The following is a 27,547-nucleotide window of genomic DNA, read 5'->3' on the forward strand; positions in this document are numbered from 1 at the left end:
GGATCTTAATTTGAGAATTGATTTGCTTTGTATCTCATGCATAGGCTGCATTTTTCGTCAGATACTTCTGGTACTTTAGAGGAGAAACGGGCAAAATAAAACTATATAAAATATTAGGTTCAAAATATCTATTCTCACGGGAATGTTTAATTATTAACTACTCTATTGTCAGTCTTCTCCAAAGGCGCACTGACAGCCCACGGCATTTATCGTGTCCACCTTGAGTGTATAATTGACCTTCAGTGTCACGGATCATTAAGCACTGGTGACGTCTGACTGGGACAGTATTGATGCACAGACACAAAGAACACATATTTGAGTACATGCACCCATGTAGACAGCACCACACTGAATTCAATGCACATCGATGACCAGGAAACAGATTCTGTAACCTCCGCGTGTAGGAAGATGCCCTCCAAAACCTCCTTGACCGCACGGATAAACACACGAATGGAAGCATCGGATCCTACAAGGAGACACACAAATGAACTGAGTTTTTGTTTGTGACATAAATGGGGAAAGTATCTTGGAGTATTCCCGCTGCCTCAAGGTCGATGCCAATCATTTGGACTTCTTTCAAATACTGAGGATCTAGAGGGCAGGAGCTCCCTGCAGCGAAAAAGATGTTCATGCTCTGGTGCCTGCGTCGTTCCCGCCACAGGTCGGTGGGACTGTGGCCTCATCCAGCATGAATTGTGCAGAAGGGGGGGGGGGGACGGTGTTTCCAGTCCATCACAGGAATGACACACCTCAGCATGAAGTTAATCATAAATAGAAAGCACTCGGGGAGCACATACCTCCACCAATGTGAACTTTTGGCCCCTGGCACTTTTGTGTACCCATGATTAGGCCTTTCACAACCCTGCAGCTTGTGACTCTTCTGCAGGGTGAGAGGGTGCTGAAGACATCCATCCATCCACTTTCTACCGCTTATACTGTTTGGGGGGGGGCGGGGGGCTGTTCAGTTCCAGCAGCCTTCAGGTGAGGGGTGGGGTTCCCCCTGGACAGGTCACCAATCCATGGCAGGACCAACACATAGAGACAGACAACCATTGGCTCTCCCAGCCACGCCTACGGTCAATTTAGAGTCTGGATTAACCTGGTCCCCTCTTGATGTCTTTGGACTGTGGAGGAAGCTGGAGTACCAGAGAGAACCCAGCAGGCACAGGGAGAAGATGGAGGCTCACACAGGAAGACCCTGTGCTCCAGCTGGGGCTGGAACCTTCTTGCTGGGAGGCGACAGAGCTGACCTCTTCACCTCTGGGCCGCCCTGATGAAGACGACACAGTGCAATTTTGATGTAATCAAATGTTTGTAACGACTGGAGACATTTCCTGTTGCCACCGGTTGGCGTTAAAACCAATTTGCACCAAAAGTGAGTGGATTCTTCACCAAGTTTGGTGAAAACCAGTATCGTATTGCGTTATCCTGCTGATGGACAAACAAACCGCCGAAAACACAACCTCCTTCATGGAGCAAATAATGACACAAACACTGCAGGCAATCGCCGCGATGCCTTTATTGTGTACATATTTACTTGCTGTATCGCAACAGAACGCCGCAGAATTTCCCCTCAGAAACACCTATTATACACATTGCATACGCACACTTCCATTTCCTCCTGTTTCCATGGAGACAGCATGTGAGCTTTTTTTTTTAAACAAGATCAAACAGTCTAACTTGATCACAATACATGTGCAAACGCACGCTGTACAGCCACGCTCCACAGTGAACGATTTTTTCCTCTTAATTTTTTATTTATTTTTTTTAACTAGGGGACTCCAGTTTTACAGGTTTTTAATGCCTTGAACCTTTTTATGCTTTCGCCAATCAACGTTCTCATGAAATACTCGTATGACATCCTATGAAATGTTATATAGGGTTTTTGGTGCTGAGGTCTACAAATATGGAGGGAAACGGATGTACAAACAGTGCTGACTTACTTCCAGGTTTTAGGACTTACTCCTTCACTCCGTTAATAAGTCTTTTCCAAATAAAGTGCCAATATAGCCCATTGATTTGTAGGTATAAAGATTCAAACTGAAATTAACAAGTGTGGTATTCACTGACTTATTTGATGCTGTAGAGGATAAAACCTTGTAAAATATTTCAAGCTTGTGTGAGCCGCAATGCCCACTCCCCCCCCCCCCCCCCCCCCCCGGGTTTTGGGAATTCTTCCTGCACCACTCTACGGCTCTGAGAAAGCACAAATCTATGTGACCTCTGGATGACTTCTTTCCATGAGTTTTAAATGCCCTTTGGCTGTGCGATCCAAAACTGTATCTCTGTGGCTCACTCTCACTCTCAGGTTTGCCGCGGCGTGCAGTAAGATAAAACCCTCCCTCGCCTCACTCCTGGCTCAAGCAGCAGTGCTGCAGCTCCCCTTCCGTCGCAGTATTCAGCCAGGCTCCAAACTCCTGATGTTCCTAATTCTAGCTTTCATTTTGCATTTTAAGCACCAGGCCCCCACTACGCCATTAAAATTCAAATTAAACAGCTTGCAGGCATGCAGCTGCATCTCAAAGCCTCTCTTACTGACAATCGTCACAGATCACTTGCCACACATGCCCCCCCCCCCCCCACACACACACACACACACACACCTCCCTCTTTTTTGACGCAACATGTGACAGCATGTATGTTTGACTGTGCTGGCAACATGCAAGGCAAAGCGTCCAAAACACGTGTGTGCAAACAGTGATTGCAGGGACCAGCATCTCTGAACACACCAAGAGGGCTGTCGTGACGCGTTCCCACCTATTCATCATGACAGCGGCGGCTCGGGGGGAGAAAAAGGAAAAAGGAAGTGCCGGTTGGGGGGGCACTTTATTTTTATTCTGTTGCGATCTACCAACCTCTCTTTCTGTTCCAGTGATCCTGAAGTTCTTTCCCTTTTGTTGTCCAGTGTAGGACCTGAAGGGTTGCTGGTTTGAACCCCACAACAGTTAATCTGCTACTTCTGCTCCTACCGTACACAAAAGACTTGGTGTACATTCACTACAAATACAAGCGCAATACATAAAATTGGCTTTTCTTGACTTCTTTCATCTGAAACAGGAAAGACTATGTTTCAGTATAGTGTACTTTTACATTTCTATTCAAGCTCATTTCTGCCAGGAAAAAAAAAAAGAAGCAACGTGTGATAAACCACGGTGAATCACAGTTACACAACTGAAACAACTCGACAAAGAAGTCACAATTATTAGAGCAATGACAAGAGTTTCGTATTGACATTCTATAATAACAGAAAAGGATGATTGAAAAGTCCAAATGAGCAGATTAAAGAAAATATCAATTTCAAGGTAGAAATCAAAAACTATCTTTTCTATCTTATATCTTTTTCATCTAAGCTAAATTGTCATCTTTTTAACTAACATCTTTTTTTTTTTTTTTTTTTAATTATATGCTTCCATAAACTTCTGAATGAAGCAGACAATGACCTTCAGTCGGGGGAATCCAGAGTTTCAACAAAGCCACAGTCGAAGGCAGCACTGGAACTACGAATAAATCAAACTGGTGCGTTCCAGGTTAGCGCTCGAAGTATAAAATTAATTTTTAATCTTGAAAAGTTGTCCTGTGGTGTTTGCCATAAAATTGATAAACTCCCCCACAATAGAAATAACGCTTTGTTTTTTGTTGTTGTTGGTGGTGGTGGTGTTTTATTTTTCATTTTCAGGGAAGTATCCAGAATTATCCACTATCAGATGTGATCAATGAATGAGTCTTCTCTTATCAAACTCAGCGCGTGCGTGCGTGCACGCACACACACACACACACACACACACACACACACACACACACACACACATCATTCGATCAGGGAATGAACCATATTTCTGACTGGAGGGAAAGATTAAACTGACATTTGCGTTTCAGTGCTGTTACTTACCGCAGCTGTAATTATGGCCGCCTCGCAGGGGACGCCGGCAGAGGAGGCAGAATTACACGAGGAAGATGTGCCGGCGTGAGAAAGTGGGGTCTAAATGATCATTTCCAATCCATTAAAATAGTTCCCTCACAATTTGAACTTTTTTTTTTTTTGGTACTATTTAAGAATAATGTTCTTACTTAATTGATGTTTGTCCTCATTCAAGTAACTTTGGACTCTAATTTTCATGAATAACCTCAAGAGGTCTTAACCAATAACAGACAAGAGTTTACTGACAGACGTCCTAGATGATGGTGTGTGAGAGGGACCAGATAAATGGTCAATTTAATGTATCTGATGAGCTCCCTTCTACCTGAACAGTCTTCAAAGCGCCTTCACCCGTTCCCACTCTGAGGATGGAGGCTGCCGTCCGAGGTGCCGCCTACTCATCAGGAGCAACTGGCAGCTCGAGGACGCTCCCACAGGGCCTCTGGGGAAGCAGCAGTGTTGCTGCTCACCAGCGAGCTGCCTCCGAGCCCACAGACACAGACCTGAAAATGGCTAAGCTTGACTCAGGATGACAGCAAAGACCTCTCCTATGACAAAGGTCGGCGACCGCAGAGAAATGTACGGTTTGAGTTCGCAGTATTGGAAACTATATTCTGAGGTGCACGCTGAAAGAAATTTATAACAAAAAAAAATTGCTGCAGAATGACACCAAAAGAGGACTAAAAAAACAAACCATATAAAATCAATGCTAACTCTTATGTGTGAGGGCAGCCTGCAGTCTCTCAGCCCGATGCTCCGACTGCAGAGAGGAAAAAAATACAAAAGTTATCATCGAGAACATCACCAATTTTTATGATTTAATCAAATAAAAATGAGAAAACTTTACTTCTATTCGTTGGCTATCAATTGTAAGAATGGATATTGACTGTTTTTTGCCAACAAACTTGAGGTATTGTTCTTCCAATCACGCCACGTCCATCCTTGCTGTCTAAGCTCCCACTAAAGCTTTATTTCGTCCACAAAAGATTTACCAGTACACGCGTCTTCACAACGATGTTTAAGATTTTCTCATTTTTTTTTTAAATGAAATGAAGTGAAAACATCACGTGTCAACACAAGACGCAAAAGCGATTGTCGCAAAACCGTCGTGCATCGGGCGTCTTCGCCGCTTTACGGCTGGAGCTTTACGTCATCGTGTGTCTTATGAGTCCAGCTGTCTGTCCTTGAAATGAAGTGGAGAACATGTGAGTATTAGCATTAGTGTGCGGTGAGAAAGCAGAAATGTGGGGTTGCTTTTTTTTTTTGGGACCAGTACAACACTTTGAGTGAGTGAGTGGAATTCAGGTGCTCGACGCCAGGTTCGCTCGTGTCGCTCCGCTAAGCTAAGTGAAGGTGAAGCTCGGGAAACAGCGAGGCTCGCTCGGCAGCCTGCGGCGGGAGTTCCTGGAGTTTTAGCTGAGAAGTCTCGCTATATCAAGTCTTTAGAAGTAGGGATGGAACCTTTTAACACCCGTGCTCCCCAAATCTCAGGATTTAGCATCGTCATAATGGTCATAGCAGCAGCCGTTAGCTGAACGTAGCCACAAGGAAGCTGCAAGATTAAAAAGCGATTTCAGTGGGCTGCGGTAGTGGCGCACGAATTATGAACACTGAAAGGAATAGTGATGTTATTCACTCGCACAAAACAATGCACAGTACAAATAACGCACAGTGCATCTAAGAATTTCAGTAAGTTTGAACCACATTAACCCCATCAAGTATCGAGTCAATCAACAGACTCACTGTGTGCTACAAATTGAAGCTGTGCTCCTGACTTCATAACCATCGTCATTCATAACCTTCAGATACAGCTTGAGTCTCCATTCCTTTGAGAAGGAAATTACACGTTTATCGATATCAGGTAGGCTGCTGTCTAGTATTTGTAGTGGGAGTACACGGGTTGTTCCCCGTTTGCTGTGTAGGTCCATACTCCTGAGAATCATGATGCACCGGTAACGCACACATTGATTTGAGTTGTTTATGTCTTTTCAGATTTTTTTTTTTCTGTGCATGTTCATTGAAATGATTGACGTTACACCTCAGCTATTGTTGAGCTACAGATTAACAACAACTAGTGAATATGAACAGAACTGAATCATTGAAATTATTATAAATGGGAGCGTGTGAATCCACGGGGATTTGAGGTTTGTCTACTGGTTTGTGAGATGTTGCATATTTTTACTGCTGTGTTAATTTTTTTATCCAGTGATGCATCACGTGGATTCACTGCTACAGTTGAAATAAAATGCATTGAAAAAACAACATGTTGTCACAGATTTGGCCTTGTTTATGTCCTTTTTCCACTATGAGGATTATGAAAAGTAGCAGATTGTGTTTTCTCTGTCTTTACTAGCGCATCAATCACATTTGAGCTCAGCTGATCCATGCTGTTGTTTGAACCCTCCTTTGTCTGGTAAAAAAAAGGGTGCATAGGACAGAAATATGTCCCAATTCAAAGTCTGAACTGCAAAACAAGTTTCGCTTTAAAAACAAAAGTGGTTCAGCTAACCGACAAGGACAATTTCATTGACTTAACCCTAACCTAAGGGATTTAACAGGAAATTATCCAAATTAATTTAAAAACCGAAGACACAACTCTTTCTCCGCCTCAGCTTCCTTTATACTTCCCTCACTGGTGACTTTGAATTTCTGCAGCAACCTCGTCAGTCTCTTGTAGCCATTTGTAGCAACCTCCATTTGAAGCGTCTACATTTTGCAGCGTGCTGTTTGCTGACGTACTTCATGCCACAGAAGAGGAAAAACCAGTGAAAATGTCTAAAGCAAGTGTTCACCTCAGATCTTGTTTCAGGCTAAAGCTCCTTTGACTCGGAGAGAAGGGAGTCAGACGTTGAACGCTGCTCGTTGCTGTTCCGCTCTGCTGCAAACTCGTGATTCTATCATTTATCGACGCAGATTCCACCGGCAGAGGTCTGAAGCATCTTCCAGAAACAAACTCAGTCAAGGACAAGACATGGTGTCTCGCCTCCTCAAGGTGTCAGTGCTTCTGCAGAGGTACCGGACTCCGCTGCTCATCACCAGCTGCAGTGGCCTCTTTGCAGCCAACATGTTCTACCATGTCTTCCCTGACGTGACCTACCGTCAGTTCTATCAGGCCTGGCACAAAGGAGAGCCAGACACGCTGTCTGATAAACTACAGGACATCTTCCAGCAGGTAGTGGATGAAGCTTTTTTTCCTTTCTCCTCCCTTCCCTTAATGCTGTTTTTTTGTTGTTGTTTTTTAACTCTCACATGCACAACAACAACCAGACATCACAACTACAAATTCACTACACCGGCAACTACAGACTACAAAGCTGTGTCCTGACAGTGACTCCGTGTAACAACTCACAGAGCACACAAACCCTAGATTTCATAAAGTAAACGGTGTCCAAGTGTCAACATGTCCCCCTGGGATCAGTAAAGTTTGTTCTGTTTTAATACTATTCAGAGTTAAAATCACACACGCACTGACACGTGTGGTGTATTAGTAGCGGCCGATGCTCAACTTGTCCCGACTGTCACCGGCAAAAATGATGGCAAAAACCGGTGTGTGGACATGAAAAGACTTAAACTGAGAGAGTTATTAAGGATGTGCCATATTGGATTTTTTTTTGCCAATTTGCTGATATTTTATAACTGATTTGACTGGTAAAACAATATTAACTGATGTGTAAATTGTGTGTGTGAAGTTTATACGATATTCATATTTTTTTACTCCCTGGAAAACACAAAACACATTGACGGTTTTGTTTTGTTTTTTTATACGTGTTGAGTCAGATTTGGCTGTTCAGTAGTTCTCTGATTAAAGGTGATTATTATTGTATATTATTCAGAAACAGAAGTACTGCAACAGCAGCGATTGTTTTCCTCTTCTCGACTCCAAAAGAAAATCGCTGGTTACGCGCGGATTTCTGGTCTCAAGCGACGTATAAACACGAATCTTCCTGCAGCCAAACTTGAACAAGGAGAGAGCAGCGAGGCTGAGCTCCACTTGGAGAGTTTCTTTTAACTTCCTCAGTTTCAGGGGACAGCCGGAAAATGTCGGGAATTGGAAAAAGTAGTGTTTGGGGGTGGGGGGGGGGGGGGATTTCCCTCATTGCTTTCTTCAGTAAATCGGGCCAACAGTGATTTATTAAAAAATGACCAAATCTGCATTCATAAGGATGTGTCAACATTATCCTGCATCCCCAGTTTTCATTTATGCTTATTTGTAACCTGGCAGTCATTGTTTGCCAATTATTGCAAACATCTGTATGTTAGCAGCCCAGAATTCCAGTGCGTGACCAAACACAAGATCACAATGTGCAGCGAAGGAGGTTCTGCTGAAGTCCAAGTGTGTCTGTTGTCATCCGCAGGTGTTGAAGGACTATGGAATCAGCTCACTGAAGAATTTCTCTGCTTTCGCCTCCTTTGGGTTCCAGCCAGTCGGTGCCGGCGTCCCGTGGCTTCCCGCGGGGGCTCAAATCGGCCTTCCGGCGAACTTTAACAGCAGCGCCGATGACACGGGTGCAATCACAAACCGTGTCATTTTTATCAACGGTAAAACAGTGGAGTGGGAGAGTGACGCCGGCGCCACCCTCAGGGAGTCGCTGGTGTTCTCCCTGGAGGCTAAGAAGTTTGCCATAGCGCGGGAGGTGGCCCGCCTGCAGTCCGGAGGCCCTGTGATGAGCGCTTCTGTTGCCTCGCTCTGCCTGGGCGGGGTTTGGGTGTACAGCGTGTTCCTGAAACAGATGTTTGGGCTCCATGCAGGGTCTCTGATATTACGTGGGGCTGTGAACTTTGTAGCACTGGGGCTTGGCGCCGTGTCCTACTACCTCACCTCGGATGCTCTCAGCCAGTGGATTGATTATAACTCAGACCGGCGTGCAGCTCGAGTGTCCCTCGATTACGCCAAGGGAGGGGTAGAGTTTTACGATAAGATTCTGTCCAGAAACAAGACACTGCGCTCACTGATGGGGCAAAAAGGAGAGGAGGTTTATGCTCCCAGTGGGAACTTGTTTCCTGCTCACCTCCTTCGGCTGAAACACACGCCGTACACATCCAGGCGGGACAGGATCCTCTCTCTGCTAAAAAAGGAGAAGCTATAAATAGCAACATTGGACGGAGGTTACCTGAACAACTGTGAGGGGCCACTCTTAAGATGTTCTCATCTCTGGATGGACTTGGCGGGCTGGGAGCATCCCTCTTTTTTATTTAAGCATCAATAAATTTAAGCAAATCATCATCGGCGTATTTTTCGTGGTAATTTGTCATCGCGTGTGTGCTGAATGTTCTCGTTTATTGAGTTCTGTCCACCCCCAAACACAGAGCTTCCATAAGTATTCGACTAATCTGAGTCCTGAGACCACGTCCAGCAGTGGGTGCCACCTCACCTCACCTCACCTCACCCCGACCTCCACCCACAATGTCTGCCATTTCATGCTAGCTTGAGCCGTTGTAATGTGAGACTTTATTACCTTGTAGTTTCAGGTAGGAGAGCAGTCATTTACGTTTCTGAGATGTGGTCAGTTTATCCAAATTAAAAGCCTTGGAATTATTGATTTAAAAACTGCTGCCATGTCATGTAGTGGGCCTGAAGCTTAGCTTCCACTTCCTGGGGTCCAGCCAGACTGCCGCACCGCCGGAGACCCGAGCCACGCCGCTGGGCCTGCTGAACCAATGGAAACCACAGGGCAAATTCAAAGCTGCTGGAAAATCACTGATTTTCTAAAGGGAGCCTGGAGAAAGAATTGTGTCTGCAGGAGATGTGTTCTGATAGTCATGGTGACATCCTCCGATGACTGAAGGCGTGTCGTGTGATGTCATCAGAAATGAGCTGTTTTATTTCAGAGTACAGATCTGAGCCATCAGCAGGAGCAATTGATCCCCCTCGTCCCTCAAGAATGCGCCTTGCTGGCCTGGCACCAACTAATTAAAATGACAATGCTGTCTTTTTGCAGCCAGTTTTACTGGTCACACATTTATTCACAGAGCAGAAAATTTGTTGGTTGATTCTAGACCCAACATAGAAATTGTCACGCAGTGCTGATTCATCCAGGATCAGTGGTGCCACCTCACCTCACCTCACACCGACCTCCACCCACAATGCTCTCCAATAATGAGACAGGTTTTCTTTTGCCGTTTTGGATGCTCGAGTTTGGCCGCTCAGCTTAGTGCCTCTCTGGAATGTCCTGCAGTGAAAGTCAACACATTATGAGCCTCTGCTGTCTGAGAGTCTGAAGCACCCTCGCCCTCACCCTCGCCCTCGCCCTCACCCTCACCCTCATCTGGGTCAACACTCTCTGATGTGAGGAAAAACAGGAATTTACCAGAATACTTACTGGTTTATTAGGGAATTACAGAACAGGGTAAAGGCCACGTGTTTCCTGTTCCTGGAAAAAATAAAAAAAGTGTTTTAATTTTCTTTTTGGGGGGGGGGGGGGGGGTTGCAATTCTGACTTATAACTCAGGATTCTGACTAAAGACTCTCAAGGCAGTAACTCAGATTTCTGCTTTCACTCCAAGAATTCTTACTTGAGGCTTTTGAGTTTCCAAGAAGGTCCAGGAATAAAGTCAAAATTCTGACTGCAAGTGAAAGGAAGAAAATTCCTAATTCTGAAAAAAAAAAAAGGAAATCGGATTTCTGATTCATTCTGGGTTCATCCTCTTCCACTCCCCCCTCACGTCTATATGTTCTCGCTTGATTAGGCATAAATAGCCGCGCTTCGTCAGGGAGATGAGCAGCGTACGGCTCTCAGATTGGCCAAATAACCCGAGAAACACTTGATTTGTGTATCATTTTGATATCGACCTCACTGGGACTCCTGGGGTCACCCCTCTACAGCCCAGCAAGGCTCAGACATTCACGACCACTCTCTTGCTCCCAGGGGGCTGAAATCTGAGAAAGGGCCAGAAAATGTAGGAAAAACGGAAAGAAGGATGAAGGGTTTATAGTTAAAGTAACATTGAGTGAGTAAAGACTTTTCGTTACTAAAACTCATTAAATATGTTCACTTGTCTTCATAGATATAAATGAAATAATGTGATTTTCTTTTTTACATAAATTTATTGGAGTTTTTTTTTTTTCACGTGTGAATTGGACATAAACCCGTTGCTCTCAGCAAGACACTGAATCTGTTTCAGCGATGCGCCGCTTGTTTCTACAAACACCGCTTGAACCAGTTTAACCAAATCCTTCCTTTGCGATCAGGTCACATGGAGGACCTGAGCAGGCGTACATTTTGATAAACACTGGATATGAGAAGCTTGGACTCAATTTTCAGATCCAGTCCATCATTCCTGCAACAACAGGGTGGCTTTTCTTTTTGTTTTGTTTTGTTGGTTGTTGTTTTTTTGTTTCTTTTTTTTTTAATTTTGCCACGCATACGAACAACACTGGGCTCACTGTCTTGTTCTCATGCCTCCACTTCATCTGCTGGCTTCATAGCGCACCATTCACAGCACCACAATGCCTCATTGTTCGCTGCATTGTTGGCTGTTTCCTTTTTTGTGCCACTTGAGGTCAGTGCAGCCCACATTGCCTCTCCCAAGCGTCCCTTTGCGGCACGCCAGAATGTCAAAGCTGCACATGCTGCATCTGAACGGACATAAAAGGGAAGCAGAAGAAGAAAAATGTATCTTTTTAAAAAAAGAAAAGAAGAAAAAAATCACATACCCTCTCAAATTCAGACTCCAGTACAGAAAAGTAGTCAGGCGTGATGAGAAATTGCAAATGCAGACGCAAACAATTCAGAGATGAATGTTTTTTTGAAAGATTCCGATTAATTTTGCTTCCAGGGAGATTCTGCGGGTCTCTGGAACCCTGCTGGGAAGGTGCGACACATTTCCTCCGACAACTTCTCACTCATTTGACGTTTTGTATGACGGACACACGTCAGTCCACGGCGTCTCACAGGCGTCCCCGTTTGGTGACGTAACATCCGGAGCGTATGACGCTCATCATTTCTCTACTGATCAGTGCAGTCAGAGACTCTGTGGTCATATTTTCCTCGTTACACTGACAGTGAGTTGTTCCTGATATTATTACATTTTGTTGGGCGTAATTCGTAGGCTGTTAATAGATGGACAACTGCAACTCACCTGTCTCCCAGAAGAACCAGTAAAAGAAATGAACTGGTTCAATACAAAATTGAAGGGAGAGTTTATTGCAGGGCTGTTATAATGCAATAGATTTATCCACATGTATGATCAGCAAGTAAGCTTACAGTCCACATTTCCTGCAGATTATTTGGTACCTAAAATGAGCATTGTGTATTATTTTGCTTTGGTTTGAGCACTTTTAATACTACAGTACATGAATGAGCCATGAGCCTTTATCTTTAAACTTTAAAAAAAAAAACTCAGATTAAACCAAAATTTGTAAGAATATAATTTGGAGATTTTCTTTTTTTTTTTTTTTGCCTACTCCTCCATTATAAAGAGGCATAAAATATATGAAAGGCAGAAATCCCTTAAAACAACAACAACAACAAAAACTTTATGGAGCAAAACATTATTTTTATATTGGTTGTTTGTGTAAGTATAAGAAATTTGATAGAACCGGGGGGGGGGGATAAAACCTTAAAAAAGAAATAAAGAGTCACAGAGGTTTGTTTTTTAGAGGTTCTATACTGTATCAACTCATTTAGATATGCGTTTAATATGGGAACTACTTTCAAGAGACAATTTGCGTAGATATTTTGCCAACATTATCAAATTATGAAGCCCAAATTTCCACTTTTTTGCTCTCCGTCTGTTGGCCGACACTTGCGCTCTTCCATTGGTTGGTACATAAATGGGAAACGCGCACAACTGCGTCTCCAGTAACACCGAGTGACTCTCAGTGCGCTCTTAAAACAAACAGCGGGCCCTCTCCTCCGACACGATAGCCCCGCCCCCCTCCGCAATGTAGCCCCGCCCCCTCCCCGCGCTCGCCTGCGCCATGACGTCGCCCTGCTTAACGCTGCTGTGTTGCAAGAGGAGCAGCAAAGCAGCTGCTGCAGTGAGACCATGGAGGGCTGACAACAACGAGCAGGCGCATGTCGGGAAAGTCAGAAATCTGCTTCTTCCTAGCGTTCAAAGTCTGAAGCTGTTCGGCTATTTCAAAAGTTGGCTTTGAACAGATTCCCCTCATTTTTTTTATTTTTTTGGTGGCTGTTGTTTATTTTAAACGGCTCGTTTTGGGATTCTGTTTCATGTTTCTCTCGACCTGCAGTGACTGATAGCCGCCGTGTCTAGCCAATGGTTACTGCGGGGACTCCTGTTTTGTGGATTATCCGTCGTCGTCGTCGCCGAGCCAGTCGCATGGTCGTGCCCGGAGGAGGAGGCCCCGCTCTGCTGGATGGATGTGTGTGAAGCAGCGGCGGACTCCGTGTACTGATGAGGACTGTAATAATGAAGCCTGGGTTTCATCGACAGCGGGTGAACTGATCTTGAATGTTTGGGCTATATCGCCCCTTCATAAACCATTTCCTCAACAAACAAAAAGTATATTCCTTAAAAACTGGACGCCCCTGGAGCAGTTTATGACGGTAAGAAAGAAGACACTCATTCACAGGCGAACAGCTTTTTTTTTCTTCTTTTTTTTCTTCTTCTTCTTCTTTTTTTTTTTTTTTTACAGCCAGTTGACGTTAGCTAGCTTGCTAGCTAGCTAGCTGTCACTTTAATCCTAAGTTGCGCCCAGCGCTGCTAAAAATGTCAAGTAATTACGAAGAAAAAAAAAACACATTTATGACAAAGCTGTTCCAAAGAGCCTTGTTTGTAATTTTAAAAAAAAATTCTTGTTGTTTTTGGAGCTCATTAATAGAAACATAAGGCCGCAATATGCGTTTCATTCATTAACCTCAGTAGTCGACGGTTGCGTAGCCCGATTGTTTGCTAACGCTGTAGCTCATTCAGGAGCTCGCAGTTTACTTTATATGCCAGCTAATCCATCGTGCGCAGTATTTGGCATTTATTGAGGTTTTTTTTTTTTTAATCTCAGTTGATGAAACTTTGTTAACGGGAACGTATATGCTTAAATGGGCTCTTTCATTGTAAGTGTACAATAAGCCCTTTAATGACAGCCCCCGGTTGGCGTTCAATGGGAGCCAGCGCGGTGGCAGTTATGTGGCCTTTTAAATATGGCATTCCCATATTCATATGATCGTTATTGTCAATATTTTTTTATTATTATCGTCAGCAGCAGTTACCGTGCTAGTGGTGATGCTGCTCAATTGGGTTTGTTTTCGTGGACGCCTTCATATATTTTCACACAACCTGCCACAGCCCTGGAGATTAAAACCTAAGTGACATTTACCAATCCGTTAGAGGGGGGGGGAGAAAAAAACAACAACCAATCTCTGTGGTAATTTTGAAATGCCCCAGTAGAAGGCCCGTGCAGATACGCAGCAGTCTGTGCATCATTAATTGCTGAGCCTATCACTTAATAATTAATATCAAACAGCCCGTATCTGCTGTCTGAAAAGGTGCCAACTATGTGATGATCGGTAATGGCAGTGAAGGCTGCTTCTGATGAGGCGTCCTCCTTTTCTTTTTCTTTTTCTTTTTTTTTTTTGCTCGATGACGTAATCCTCCACCATCCGTGCCACATCTTTTGGGTCGCAGTCGGTTCCTCTGCTGCTGCCTGCTGCTGCTGCTGATATCATATGCACCCTGCTCTGCCCCGTTCGTCTTCTATCTCCCTGGCTTGGCTTTCTCTCTCCCTCGCTCTCTCTCTCTCTGTCTCTCTCTGTCTCTTCCTCCGTTCTAGCTTCCAAAGGAGGACTGGAGGATCATGCTTTATTGTCAGAATCGGTTATGAATGGGATTTCAGTTTGCTGGGGACAGCGGAGGAAGGAATTGTGAATGGAATCACATTGCTGGGAACTGTTTTTTTTTTTTTTTTTTTTTTCAAGCATATCCTAAAATCAGCAGCCCCTTGAGTGTGGTTAGGGGATCACCAGGGATCAGTCATGAGGAACACTAATCCCCCTGTGTATCTGATCACATGAGGTCATACCAGTGTCTAGCGTTATTACCTATTCCAAGGAGGTTATATTTACACTCGTAGCCGTGAATCTTGGTCTATAGTTGTGCATCAGATTGCGCCGGCGTAGCCTCGTGTGCTTTGAAATGTAACTACGCATCGCCTCAAGTTGATGCTGACCACAACGCCTCATAACATCGCATTTCCCACTGATCCTTTTCACACAATCCCCTCCTCTGAACAGAGTTCTCCTTGGGAATACCTATTTAAATAAATGAAACTGCTTTTTTTTTCTTTCTTTTTTAGGGCCTGAGCCAGTCCCTGGCGAAGACCCTATTATGTTTCGAAGTCACACTCGTTTGTTCTTTTTTTTTTTTTCAAGTTACCTCAAACTCAAAAATGGTTTGCAATGTTTCAGCTGACAGTTTTCACAAAGTTTCACAAAAAAACAAAAAGCTCCCGATTTGGTGGTGTAACGGCAGTGATACTGTCAGAGCTCCTCAGTGTAACCGCCAAGTTTGGTTCAGATTTGAATGAGGTGCACTCGCTATTCGTGCAGAAATATTATTCACATTATTACTATTTGCAATCAAAGGCCAAACAAACACATTGCTTGTAACTTTTACAGTAACAGCAACTCAGGCTGAATTCAGACCTGATCCAGCGCTGCGGTGAAAACGCAGACTCTCCTATTCATTTGAATTAGATTAGAACAGTTTTGCCGTGGAGTTGGGACCGCCACGCTGCTGCAGCCCAGAAAAGTTGAACCAGAGTCAACTTTCAGCAGCAACAGCAGTCACCTTCCTGTGGTTTGACCATTTTGAATTTTTATGTATTTATTTTTTTTGAAACATTTATTTTTACATTGGTAGTGGTGGAAGTCTACGCTCTTTGAGTGTCCTTCCACCAGGGAGAGGTGTCAGTGAAGCCTGGTGGAGGGAAGGCAACTGTGTCAGGGGGCAAACTCTGAATTTAAGGTGATCTGTCAAACACGGTGAAAATGGCGACATCGTGGCAGAGATTGTCATGGACTTTGCTTGTAGACATTGAAATAGTCAGACCGATTCCATTGTCTGCTGCAACTGTTCTAAGTGCAGAACTGACACCAAGTGGGATCCTGGATGGAACTTTGCTTCTTGCTCTTTTAAACCTTCAAGAAGTTGTGTTTTAAGGGGGGGGGGGGGTTACCAAACTTACCCAGGTGGTAAAGATGAAATTGCCTGTGGCCCTGCTTTACTTGAGCAGCACACCTGAACCTGAACATCCCCATGGTGTACAGCAGAAGTGTGTGTGTGTGTGTGTGTGTGTGTGTGTGTGTGTGTGAGTAAAGAGAGGTGAAGAGAGAGGGTGATGGAGCGACTGATGCAGGAGGGAGGAGGAGACACAGGTGTGGAGGGGGTAAAAGGGGGAGGGATACGTTGCACCTGCTAACACAGGGCAGGGTGGCCCCAGGGGACCAAGTCAGGACGTAGGCGCTGTCGTCACATCCCAAGGCAAAGTGGTCAAATTTTACTGGGGTAAATTGTGATGCACTATGTACCAGTTATTTTCAGCCAATCACATCGCTACTTCCTTCGCTGAAGGTATTCTCATCCTGTGGCGTAGCTAGCGCTTCATGCCAGGTTTGTCTCGTATTCTCAACACTGAGTAATTGTTGGCCAATGCTGTCGCTGGCAAGGACGATCATAGACGACAGCTGCAAAAAAAATGTGACTTAACAGTTGTTTTTGAAGAAAATAGCCTGCGTAGTGGAGCTGGTAGCTGTGTGTACACCCAAACGCTTTGGAACACCAAAGGAATATTTTAAAAGCAACTCTGGGAAACGCCTCAAAATGTTGTCTCATTTAGTATTGGGTCAGTACTCAGATTGTTGCCGCCTCTGTAAACGTAGCCACTACTGGGAGCGTCCGTGGTGGAGATAATCATTCTCTTCAGTCCTGTTAAAACAAACTTTTCCTTGGCACAAGTGGTGAAATGTGCAAATGACGTTGCATCAAAACCTTTGCAGTATCTTGATTTTTCTGGTTGCTTCAACTTTTGAACCGTTCGATTGTTTTCACCTGCTCATGGTTTTCCCTCAATTATACGTGCACATCATAATCACTTGACATGTCACCCGGGAACCTCATATTGGTTTTATTTTCAGAACAAGTTGAGCTACTTTGGTATACTCGCTCTGGATGAAAGGAGATTATTCTAACTGTTACAGTTTTCCACATTATAGAAAAAAAAAACAATTGTAGAATTTTGAAAGGTACCTGCGGTTTGGACGTTGCTGTTGCTAGCCTGTTTCCAGAAGTGTTTATTTACTGCCAGTGTTTTCTAGCTGCAACAGGACTGGTCGGAGTTGGCAAATCCAAACACCTATTGTCACAGAAAACCCCTCCCAGGTTTCCCAACGCTCTGTGTCTTGTGCTCTCACGCACTATGTTTTAAAAAGAAAAAGTCAAATTATTGTGTTCTGTAAAAGTGGGCTTTTGAAATGCATGTAAACATGTTAGTCTGCATTCGTACCGTTCAAAGTCGGACTAACACACCTTGATAATGTAGTTGGGAATCACATTACTCCCTGGAGGGTTACGCTTCGGGTCAGAGCCGAGTTGGCCTGGTGCTCTGCACACGTTCTCTAGCTCCCCCCGGGTGTTTGACCTGGAGGTCAAACTGTCGCACAGTAAAGTAAGGAGTCACTTTGGCGAGTGAAACCATGACACAAAAAAAGAAGAAAAAATGCATTACAGGACGGATGAGGAGGCAAACATCATACAGAAGGAGTTGTCAGGGGACCGGGATGCCGCTTGTTAAGTTTTTTGTTGTTTTTATTTGGTTTGTGATGTCTGATGGCAAGCAGCTGTAAAAGGACATGCTGCCACCTCTGAGGCAGACATACTTGGGTGTATAATTCAAATTTTCAAGATCATACTTGGGCAATTAGACTATTTCAGTTAATTCAAGCTCTATCTAAAGCCCAGATGCAACTGTGCATGTCATGCGTCCGTTACTGACTATTCTGATATTTCGGCCTCCAGATATCTGGGATGCGCCACAGTTTACTCTTGGGCACCAGTTTGCAAGGTGGATTTGCCCCTGATCTGGGACTTTGGTTGGCCAGCTCCAAAAACCAATGACGTGTGGAAAATCAGGGCTAATGTTGTGTAGCGTGAACTGGGCATTAGCCACTGTGTCTGTATACCACTCAGCATGGTTCCCAGTTGTGCTGACAGCTTAGTGTGGCGTAAACTGACTGTGTTGGTAAGAAGACTGCTGGCTGCAGACAAGATACATTCTCAGCCTTTGGATTCATGGTGAACATGTCGTCTGGTTCTCAAAGTCCATACATCCACCCTCTTTATACCCGTCCGTCCAGTGCTACCAATTTGATTATTTTAACACTCTACATAATGAGTCACTTAGTGAAAACTCACACTTGTGCTCATTTCCATTTGAGTGCTATTTACCTTTAAGATCTGTCTATTTATTCGAGTGAGACCAGGCTCCCTTTGACCCATGCTGGCTGCTGGTGACAGCCCTGTCAAAGAGCAGCCTGTTCATGTTTAACCAAGAGGACCAGCCTCCTGCCCATCCCATTATAACCCTTTGGAATGGCCTGTCTGGAGCTGGGAAGTGCTGCAAGCAGAGCTATTGATAGACTGAGTTTGACAATTTTCTTTTACAGTGGCTGAATACCAACCAGACTTGTGCAGAGTCACTTTGAGCTGCTTTTTCCTTGAGTGTTTTGCATCTTGCATCGGTTTTTACATGAAGTACAAATTGTATTTTGGCCCAACATGTCACCGGTGGGTAAATGGTCAGATTGCTTTGTCCAGAGCTCAAGTTCCTGAGCTGAACGGGCCAAACAGTCGTCCGTTCACGTAAATGTTGAGGCAGATAGTTCTCAGAGAGTGAGCTGGTTAGTGGTCTGTTGCCGAGGTGCAAATCTTTCAAGAAATCCATCTTTCAAGCCCGAATGGAAGCTGTGTTTGTTCTGTGCCAGATACGAGAGCAACAGAAAGCTAGAGCAAAGGTGCTTTGACAGTAAGTCAGACCATTTATTTGTGGCAGTTTTATTTTTTTGATTGGTAAGAAAATAAAAGATGGAATATCTGTTAGCACTTCAGTCTCAGTATCATTCAAACATCTAAAATATCTTTTTAAGCCAACAGTAAAATTAATTATTGTCTGCCTGAGAACAATAGGATAAAAATACATTGGCCATGTGACTCAGTGTTTGATTTATTCTTTTTTAGCAGGGGAAAGACTTTTGTTCAGGAAATAACCTTCCTATTGATCTCGGTAATGTAGTATTCTAATGAAGAACACCGACGTCAGTCAGAAGTCCTTCAAGCTGTCCTCTGCTGCTGAGACGAGGGCCAGGCAGTAGGGATGTTTACTGGAATTTACAACATTTCAATATTTGTGTCAAACCAAACTGAAGGCAGCTTGTATTTTACCTGGTTCTGAACAATTTGTCAGTAAAGCTTTTGAAAATATTGTTCTGGCAAGAGGTTTGATAGATGGGGATTTGGCATTTGAGTTGCAAATATTTTCATTTCCAGGAAAGAACATCAAGTTGTTGTTGACTAAAATAATATTTTATTTTCCACTGTACCTGGTTCACCTGGTGTGTTCACTGCAGCCTTTCTGCACCGGAGTTTTATGTTCAGCTTCGGCAGCGAGGAGGGGAACCTGAACTGTTCTATGTCATCTACATTTTAGCAAAAGCCCCTGTTGTTTTTCTGTTGGTTCCATTTATCTTTTCAAATTCATAAAGTGGCGCTTGATATCTTCTGCAATTTGTCCTCCTGCATCCTGACATCAGCCACTTGAGAGTTGGATTTTCTTGGCGTGGCGGGCCGCCATGGAGAAATGTTACCATCAAACACACTGAGCCTGTTCACATTCCCTCTGTTCTTACATCTTTGCCTTCACCGGATTTTCAAATAGAAACGGTCGATAGGTCTTTGTCAAAGAACATTTTTTTGGACATGTCCTCATAGGAAAAGCACAGGTGTACTGCCTCAATATCAAGTTTGTCTTTCTTTGATTGTGAGGGATCAGAGATGTACTTTTTAAAGGGTTTTTTGGATTTAGATCACTGATATATTGTAAAAGAAAACAATTGAAGGAGAGAGGTATTTTTTTTTCAGAAAGGAACCACTTCCCTCCGTTGTTCTACTGCTTTGCTAATGATTATTGCAGTCCAAGTTTAGGGAATCCGTATTTTTCCAGCCTCCGTCTGAGGTTTATGGTCATCATTTGAATCTGCAGGGGTATATTACCAGGGCTTTATTACTCAAATGTAAGTACATACTCTGAAATGTAGTTCAATTTAATAACAAAATGTAGGACTTCACTTTTGCGGTGTTGGGAATCAGTGTATCAGTGTTGGTCAGGAGTCTAAAATAAGCAAGCCTCCTGGATGTAAACTGCCCTCAAACTGAGGCCGGAGTCAAAATGGGGTTAAAATAAAATGAGATCAGTCCTTCCTCTCTACCACTGCTCCAGGAAAATATGTCATTATATTATTATGGCGCAACCACTGGATATGATTAGACCTAAACATTTTTCATGTGAAAACGAGGTCTCTCCTCCCCTGCAGCCCAACCCCCACATTTACACACCTCAGGTATGCGAGTACAGCTGGCTTCTGACTTTACTCAAGAGTTATGCTCCAGTACCAGTTATGGCTTGTCCTTTCCCCCCACAGCCATCCCCATCACCCTGCTCCAAAATTCAGGAACTCAGGAACACATCTTCATACGTGTGTACATACACACACCCTTTCCTAAAGGTATACTGCCATCTTTCAGTTCTAGCTGCTTGCGCAACCTGAGCTGAGTGTGTGTACGTCCACTTCAGATCCTCAGGTCAGCCTTTTGAGACAGCTGTTTAACCAGTTCTGAATACCAAAGGAGGTCAAAGGACACAGTTGCTTAAGAACAGTGGGTCGGAGCCAATAATGGCTGTGTCTCCCTCCATGAGAATTTACAGTGTTCATTAAGGGTCTATAAATGCAGCACCCAGGTTACACTTGGCTAAGCATTTTTTAGCTTGCCAAAAAAAAAAAAAAAGAAATAGAGCCTTTTGTGGCTCATATACATTTGTTTCACTACTTCAGTGCAATAAAAAGGCATTATATTAGACACAGTCAGAGACCAGAGCCAAAAGTGATGCATAATTAATGCTTTTCAGTGGTTGATGAACTTAACGTTCCCGTCTTGGTCCTTACATTAGAATGTTTGAGCTTCCCTGTGCAGAATGATGGAAGTGCCCGTTTGACAGTGGAAGTCTTCTCACATTATTGCATGGTGTCAGCACCATTGAACCATAGGTTTACTTGTTAAATTTCCGTGTCTGTGGTCACAAACATTCTCCAGTTTCTTTCTTTCTTTTTTTTTTCCCAGTGTTTGCGGTGGGTGACAAATGATTTGTCCCCGCTTTTGTCTTCTGTGTGCTGCCGACACACAAACAACTCATGATGCTGTTGCAGCGTCTCACCACTCTTGTTCCCTGCGAACCTCCTTTTCCCGCACAACTTTCCCCTTGCAGGTGCGTAGCAGCTACATTTGCTTTTGTCTTGACTTTTTTTTGGGTGCGACCTCGCTTCGAACTAGCCTGAAGATTGCGAGCAGCAGTCTGGTTGGCAAGTGGTTTCAACGCTCTTTCTGCAAAGACCCACCTACTCTGCCTTTGATTGGAGTTCCTGGTTGCTTGGTTACAGTTGTGGTTATGCTATGCCAAATATATCCCATGGCAGAGGTCTTTTTTGCATACAAGTATCCAATGCAATGTTTTTCTGTTAGTTCAGCAAAAACATCTTTTACACCCAGTAAGTAAACCTGACCCTGCTGTGAAGGCGGATGCTCGCATGCACTGAAACCTGGCTATATCGTCAACACAAAACCACATTGTGTTAGAGGTCATTTGTGTTACTCTGTGAATGTAAAAGTATTTTACGCTGGAGCCTGTTGCCAGCCTCAAGGAATTCATCATTTATCATCATCCTTTATTAAAGGACCGGCAGAGACTCGTGGTTCTCAACTCCCTGGGTTTGAACTTTTTTTTTTTTTCCTGAGACAAGCAGTGAGTTTTCACATGACACCTGACAGGACTATTTCTGGAACAGTTTACACGGTGAAACCTAGTTTTATCCGCTGCTGGTTTGGCTTGGAGATGGGTGGAGGAAGTGCAAAGCAATGCTATATCCAACTCAAACAAGGACACAAAAAGTAGGCTGAAAACAGGACATTTTCTCTCTGGGTTTTATTTCAGAGAAATTCTTTGCTGTCAGACTTGTTTTCTGTCACCTAAGCCGTGACTGGTTGTGAGTCCTGACCAGCTTGTTCAAGACAAATCTCTGTTTTTCCATATGCTTTTTTCGTCGTCAATAGACAGGTGTTGCATATAAATATGCGTTCACCGTGCAGTGATGATGATGCAGTGAAGAAAGCCAGCGGGAAAGAACTGTCAGCATACATAGAGAGATCTTGTTACAAAGGCTGTCGGGCTCGGTCCTCTGGAGGGTGTGTCCACCTACACGAGCTTGATCCCTCTGAACGGCACACTCAATCACTCACATCTACCTCCCTTTGCTTTCTTGTTGACATGTGGGCATGTCCCAACCTTTCTCAACTTCACACTCGCAGCCTGAGGGCAGGAGTAATCTTCTCCGCCAGATGACGTTCCCAGTAAACCAGAGTTCCTCACGAGCGCCATTGAAATGAATCCATGTTACGATGACAAGTTTATCTTTTTAGGTGTGTTCTTTGCTTTTTTTCTGACTTTCTTCCCCCTCAATAGCTGGTTTAAAGAGGGAAGCCAGAATTTTGTCAAGTGCTATCAAGTGTTGTTATGGATTATCTGACTAAGTCTGGCCCTGATTGTGACCTGGTATTTGGATTGACAATGTTGCTGACGGATGAAACTGACACCTGGGAATAGCAGTAGACGGATACGATTTATGTGTCAGATTAGAAAAAGATTGACGGAGGTGCTGGAATTGGGAGAGAAGAAACCCCCCTACAGTTTGCAAAAAAGTCACAAGCAAATTGTGGTTGTTTCTCCTTCGAAAAACAGCAGACCCGCAGGGATGGTAAACGTTAACTTGGTTAAGTTCTGATGTAGCGAATATGTCACTCGTGTGGCTGACCAACTGCTTCCGGCAACGTTGTCTTCACGGATATTCACAAACTTCGTTGTCAGTTACGAATGCAGCATGTCCAATACTAGCTGTTACTTAAAAATAGTCGCAACTTGTCCAGCCGCAAGTCATTTCTGAAGCCCTTATGCTTTTTGCTCGTAGGCGGCTCTTCTTCTACTGTGTTGTTGCACTTGCAGTCAGACAAAACATCGCCTGTACCGCCATCTTCTGCCCATATTTTGTACTCGATTTAGTTCACTCTGAGCCAGTTGATGGAAAACACTTGATGCACGTTTACTATTCTGCAACATTTCCACAGTTGACGCAAAATTTGCTAAACAATTAAATGGAAACAGTGAATGTCATAAATGATTTTGACCACATGTCTCCAAAAGAAATTTAATCTGTGCTGAAGCTGCTGGTTCCAGACTATTAAATACATCAGCTTAAATTGCTGACATGAGTAAATGAGAAGTGTGGAACCTGCAATCAGTGCGATAACGTTTTTGTCTTGGAAGAAGATGCACATCAATCCACAAACACTTTACTAGAAAAGAGAGAGTATCTCACCAGACATCCAACCTGCTCTGTATAGCAAAGGTTAAACCAGGCCATGGTATACGTGTCACCGCTGAGTCAGCCTCCTCTAATACATGAAGGTCTGAGGTGAGCATAATTTAAAGGAAAGTGGTTAAATGCCAGTTATGCAGATGCAAGGCAATCAAAAATAGCAGCTGCGAACTCATAAACATTCAGAAAACACTCTCTGAGAGCTTCTATACTCGTCTAGAGGTCTTGGCCAGGGATTGATTCAGGAACTTTCTCTCAGCAAAGCAGGAACACTGACTTTTTTTCTTAGTGAGCTGCGGTCGACAGCGTTGCTAGGTAGGACATTTCCATTGAAAAGCTGTGATTGGTTGATCAAAAGGACAAAAAAGCAAATCCAAACGTCATGTGTACGACGGGATCCCTCAAACGCGTCAACACACTGAACTGATCCTGAAGACTCACCATTAACCCTCAGTGTTGATCTGCTTCCACAAGCTGGCTTTTCTTTCTCCACTATGACAGTTCGAACCAGCTTATAGTTTTGGGATGAACACGTATGAACACGTATGGCAAGAACCATTCTTGTCTCCAAGTGTGTTGGTCTCCATGGCGATGAGTTCCAGTCCATAAGAGGCAGTGACCAGCGTCGTTCTGAAAAGTTTAGAGATATTTAACGAGAAGCGCCCCGAGCAGCCACACAAAAAAGGCAGAGTGCTCTAAAAAAGACACCGGCTGCAGTGCTTCTCTGGATGCCCACTCCTCTTTGGAGACAATTGAAAAAAGACGCCGGTGCTCTAAAGGAACATTATATGACATTACAGGCCTTGAGATGGGATGTGTGTGTTAAATCCTGAATTAAGAGATGTTCTTTAAGTAGCAACATAGTGTGGAGCCCTGTGGATTCGCTCTATCAGAGAATTTCTAGTGTTCACATTCTCTTGCTTTTTTTTTTTCTTTTTTTTTTTATAAAACAATGATAGGCTTTGCTGCAGTTTTCAATCGGAGCAAAAAAATATTCAGTGCAGTTCTGCAGTGTCAGGTTGTGTGTGTTTGTATGAGCTTATCTCCTGTATCTGCGTGTGCAGAAAGAACGCGAGCAAAATGGTCAGCCAGATCCCGAGGTGTGTGTGTGTGTGTGTGTGTGCGTGCGTGTGTGTGCGCGTGTGTGTCGCATGGGAATGAGAGAACAAGAGACAGAAACAGGCAGCCTCACTGCTATTTTCTGGGGCAGGCTATCAGGCAGTGAGGCAGCAGGGAGGGATAATAACAGAAGCTGTTACATTCTTGTGGTTTCTCTGATTTCAGCATGAGGCAGGGGGCCGGCTCTGGCTGACTCATGGCCGCTCTGCCAGCTCTTGCTCTCTCTTTCTCTTGCTCTCTTTCTCTCTCTCTCAGCCTCAATGAAATCTGCCAGCAAGAGAGCATGACAGCTTGTAGATTCTTCTATTCAAGACATATTTCTGTATATTTTAGAATTGCTAGCTGAAGCATTAGCAGCTAGCAGCTGATTAACACCAGCCAGTAATTGTGTCTGACAGTTTAGTAGGTCAGGTTTGCTCCCCAGGCTGATTGAGGGACATTTTCAGATGCTGATGTTTAAGACAGTCCTTCAGTATGTTGATTTTTTTTTTTAAACATTTGATTAGCTGTACCTGTGTAGAATTGTAGCAAAGCATTTGAAACCAAATGAACTCCAACAGCACACCTCCGCCCAGGAGGCTGGGTGGGTTCTATGGACATAATATCAGAATCAGTTCATTAATCTCAGCCAAAAATACTTCTTCCAGATCACTGATCCAGAACACAGTATGTTTTTTTGTTATCCTCCATTATATCCAAAGTGGGTCATCTGGAGCCCACATCTAGCATATAATCAAGATTATTTCTGGAAGCTGAAATCTGCTTCATACAATCATTTCTCATGGACTCAAGGTATGTGATAGAAATCCGTCACGCATCTCGGTCCATCCTAATGGCCCGGAACAGTCCTCAAGATCCGGGATCTACGCTGTGATCCACATTGCCCCCCAGAAACGTTAATCGCAAATACCTTGTGACGTCAGCTTTAGTTCCACCAAATTTGATCAAAATCCATCGATTTAGCTTTGGAGATTTTCTTTTTTTTCCCACTAGCAGTGATTACATCCTTGGCCGTGGTTAAAATAAAGCTATGTTTGCTGGTGGCAGGTAAATGGGACCATTCTGCCAGAGTGGCTAGCTTACAGAAGCAAGGTAACAATACAAAATTGTGTAGTCATTGAATGAGTTTAGATTATGGCAAGAATGGGTGATAATCTGGATAAAGAACTGGTGAAGGAACTGGCTGTTTCTTTGTTGGACTGAGAGGATCTGTTTTCTGTAACGTCATTAATCTGAAGTTGAATTTGTTTCATTGGTTCACTTAAGCCTTCATTTAGATCTGGGGTTGAACTAATCTTCTTTTGTAAAATCAGATTAATAAACAAAGCCTACATCAAGCTTTGTTTAACCCCTTTATGAAACCTGGTTTGAGCTTTTTATTTCAGGCCACTGCTGCACAGGAAGTGCCATCTGCTTCATAACACTATCCTGGATACATGATCTGTACCAGCCTCCATACAGGAACTGATGAAGCTACAAGGAACATTTGGTTTCTTATTCTTATGAGGTAAATTCAACAGAAGGCAAGTGGAATATTGAGTTCAAGATGTCAATTTTTATTTTTTAGATTAATCGGCTTTTAATGGCTACTATTATTAGCTGGTTGGCACTCCTTCGTGAGTGTGTGAATGTCGGTACTCACGAGGGAGGAAACACTGTAAAGTACAATACCAATAACGTGTTTATATGTTTTTTTTTTTCATATAATCACAGTTATACAAGATCATGCTAACATAACACCGTTATATCAGAACAGCTTCTACCGACTGGCTTTGGTTTTTATGTCAGTTTGTGGTTTGAAACGGTTGACTACGATTGACGGGTGGCTCAACCAAACACCTGCCAAGTATCTTTCAAAACTCTCCACCCATTACTGGACAGTTATCGTCGGTGACTTCCCCAATGTTCCTGGGAAACGCTGTCAACTCACTAGATAATATTTTGAAGTCCACCCAATAGTATGTATATATTTTTTTAAGTACATGAAAGTAGGGGATTGGGTCGGTCCACTTCATCACTTATCAACTCAGCGGACAAGGCGGTGTGTAGATTCCTGCGGTGGGTTTAACTGCACATCATACATGTGTATAATACATGTACATACTTGATGATAACATTAACACTTAAAAGGTACTACTAGCAGTATTTTCCATGTAAAATATGTATTATCCTGATCACGATCATATAAGTTATAACTGGTTAAAGTACTTAATAGTCCCACGATATCGTGAATCAAATGTCTGGCAGCAGTGCCAAGTCAGGGCTTCGCCGGGCTGAACGAGACTAGGGAACATAAAACTGGTCTCTCTGAGTTGAACAGCCGTGTATGAATGTGGAAGGAAGCAAACTCGCCAAGAGGGAGATTTCACCCAGACACGCATACAGTATCTGCCTCTATACCTCAGGACATGCCATAGTGACAAATTACTTTCTCAGTGTTTCTCACCAGCAGCTAACCTTATTTTCTGTTGCATGGAAACATTGTACTGGCTGTGAGGTGATTGTCAGGTGGGCCCACGCTTTCCTGTTTTGGCCCTGTTTACCAACCACAATGTGTTCCACCCACGTCCATCTCTTCATCTTCACCTCTTCAGGCAACCAGAGGTACAGAGACATCCCCTCACACCTCTCCCACACGCCTGCCTTGTGTTACATGAGCCATGTGATGAATTCAATAGAGATGTTCCTTTTGAGTTGCCATTGTAGCAGCAGTGACTCTACTGATGTTAGTGCTGTAGCTTAAATAGCCTGCTGTTGAATTCCTTGTCTAAGTTACATATTTTTTTATCACGAGATATTTTATTGGTTCTTCTGTCTTGAGCATTCGCAGTCCTGCCGACCGACTTACATCTGTGAAATG

At 43.7% G+C, this 27,547-nt stretch overlaps 2 protein-coding genes across 3 annotated transcripts in view; both read left to right on the plus strand.

The window, feature by feature from the left end:
* Nucleotides 1-4,984: 4,984 nt before the first annotated feature.
* Nucleotides 4,985-9,142, plus strand: tmem177 (transmembrane protein 177). Its single transcript, XM_086221166.1, has 3 exons — nucleotides 4,985-5,121; nucleotides 6,830-7,088; nucleotides 8,272-9,142. The coding sequence occupies exons 2-3, from the start codon at nucleotides 6,888-6,890 to the stop codon at nucleotides 9,001-9,003; spliced, it is 933 nt and encodes a 310-aa protein (XP_086077292.1). The 5' UTR covers nucleotides 4,985-5,121; nucleotides 6,830-6,887; the 3' UTR covers nucleotides 9,004-9,142.
* A 3,725-nt stretch (nucleotides 9,143-12,867) lies between these two features.
* The window catches only part of ptpn4a (protein tyrosine phosphatase non-receptor type 4a), a 75,150-nt gene continuing 60,470 nt past the window's right edge, over nucleotides 12,868-27,547 (plus strand). Inside the window, exons 1-2 of one of the 2 annotated variants that reach the window (XM_086219737.1) lie at nucleotides 12,868-13,425; nucleotides 26,073-27,291. The gene's annotated coding sequence lies outside the window, so the exon portion shown is untranslated. The remainder of the gene's footprint in view (nucleotides 13,426-26,072; nucleotides 27,292-27,547) is intronic. The other variant, XM_086219736.1, reaches the window with a different exon arrangement.

Source organism: Aulostomus chinensis, chromosome 12 (assembly GCF_037954235.1).
Source record: "Aulostomus chinensis isolate RoL2024-O1b breed Wild chromosome 12, RoL_Achi_v1.0, whole genome shotgun sequence".
Classification (NCBI taxonomy): domain Eukaryota; kingdom Metazoa; phylum Chordata; class Actinopteri; order Syngnathiformes; family Aulostomidae; genus Aulostomus; species Aulostomus chinensis.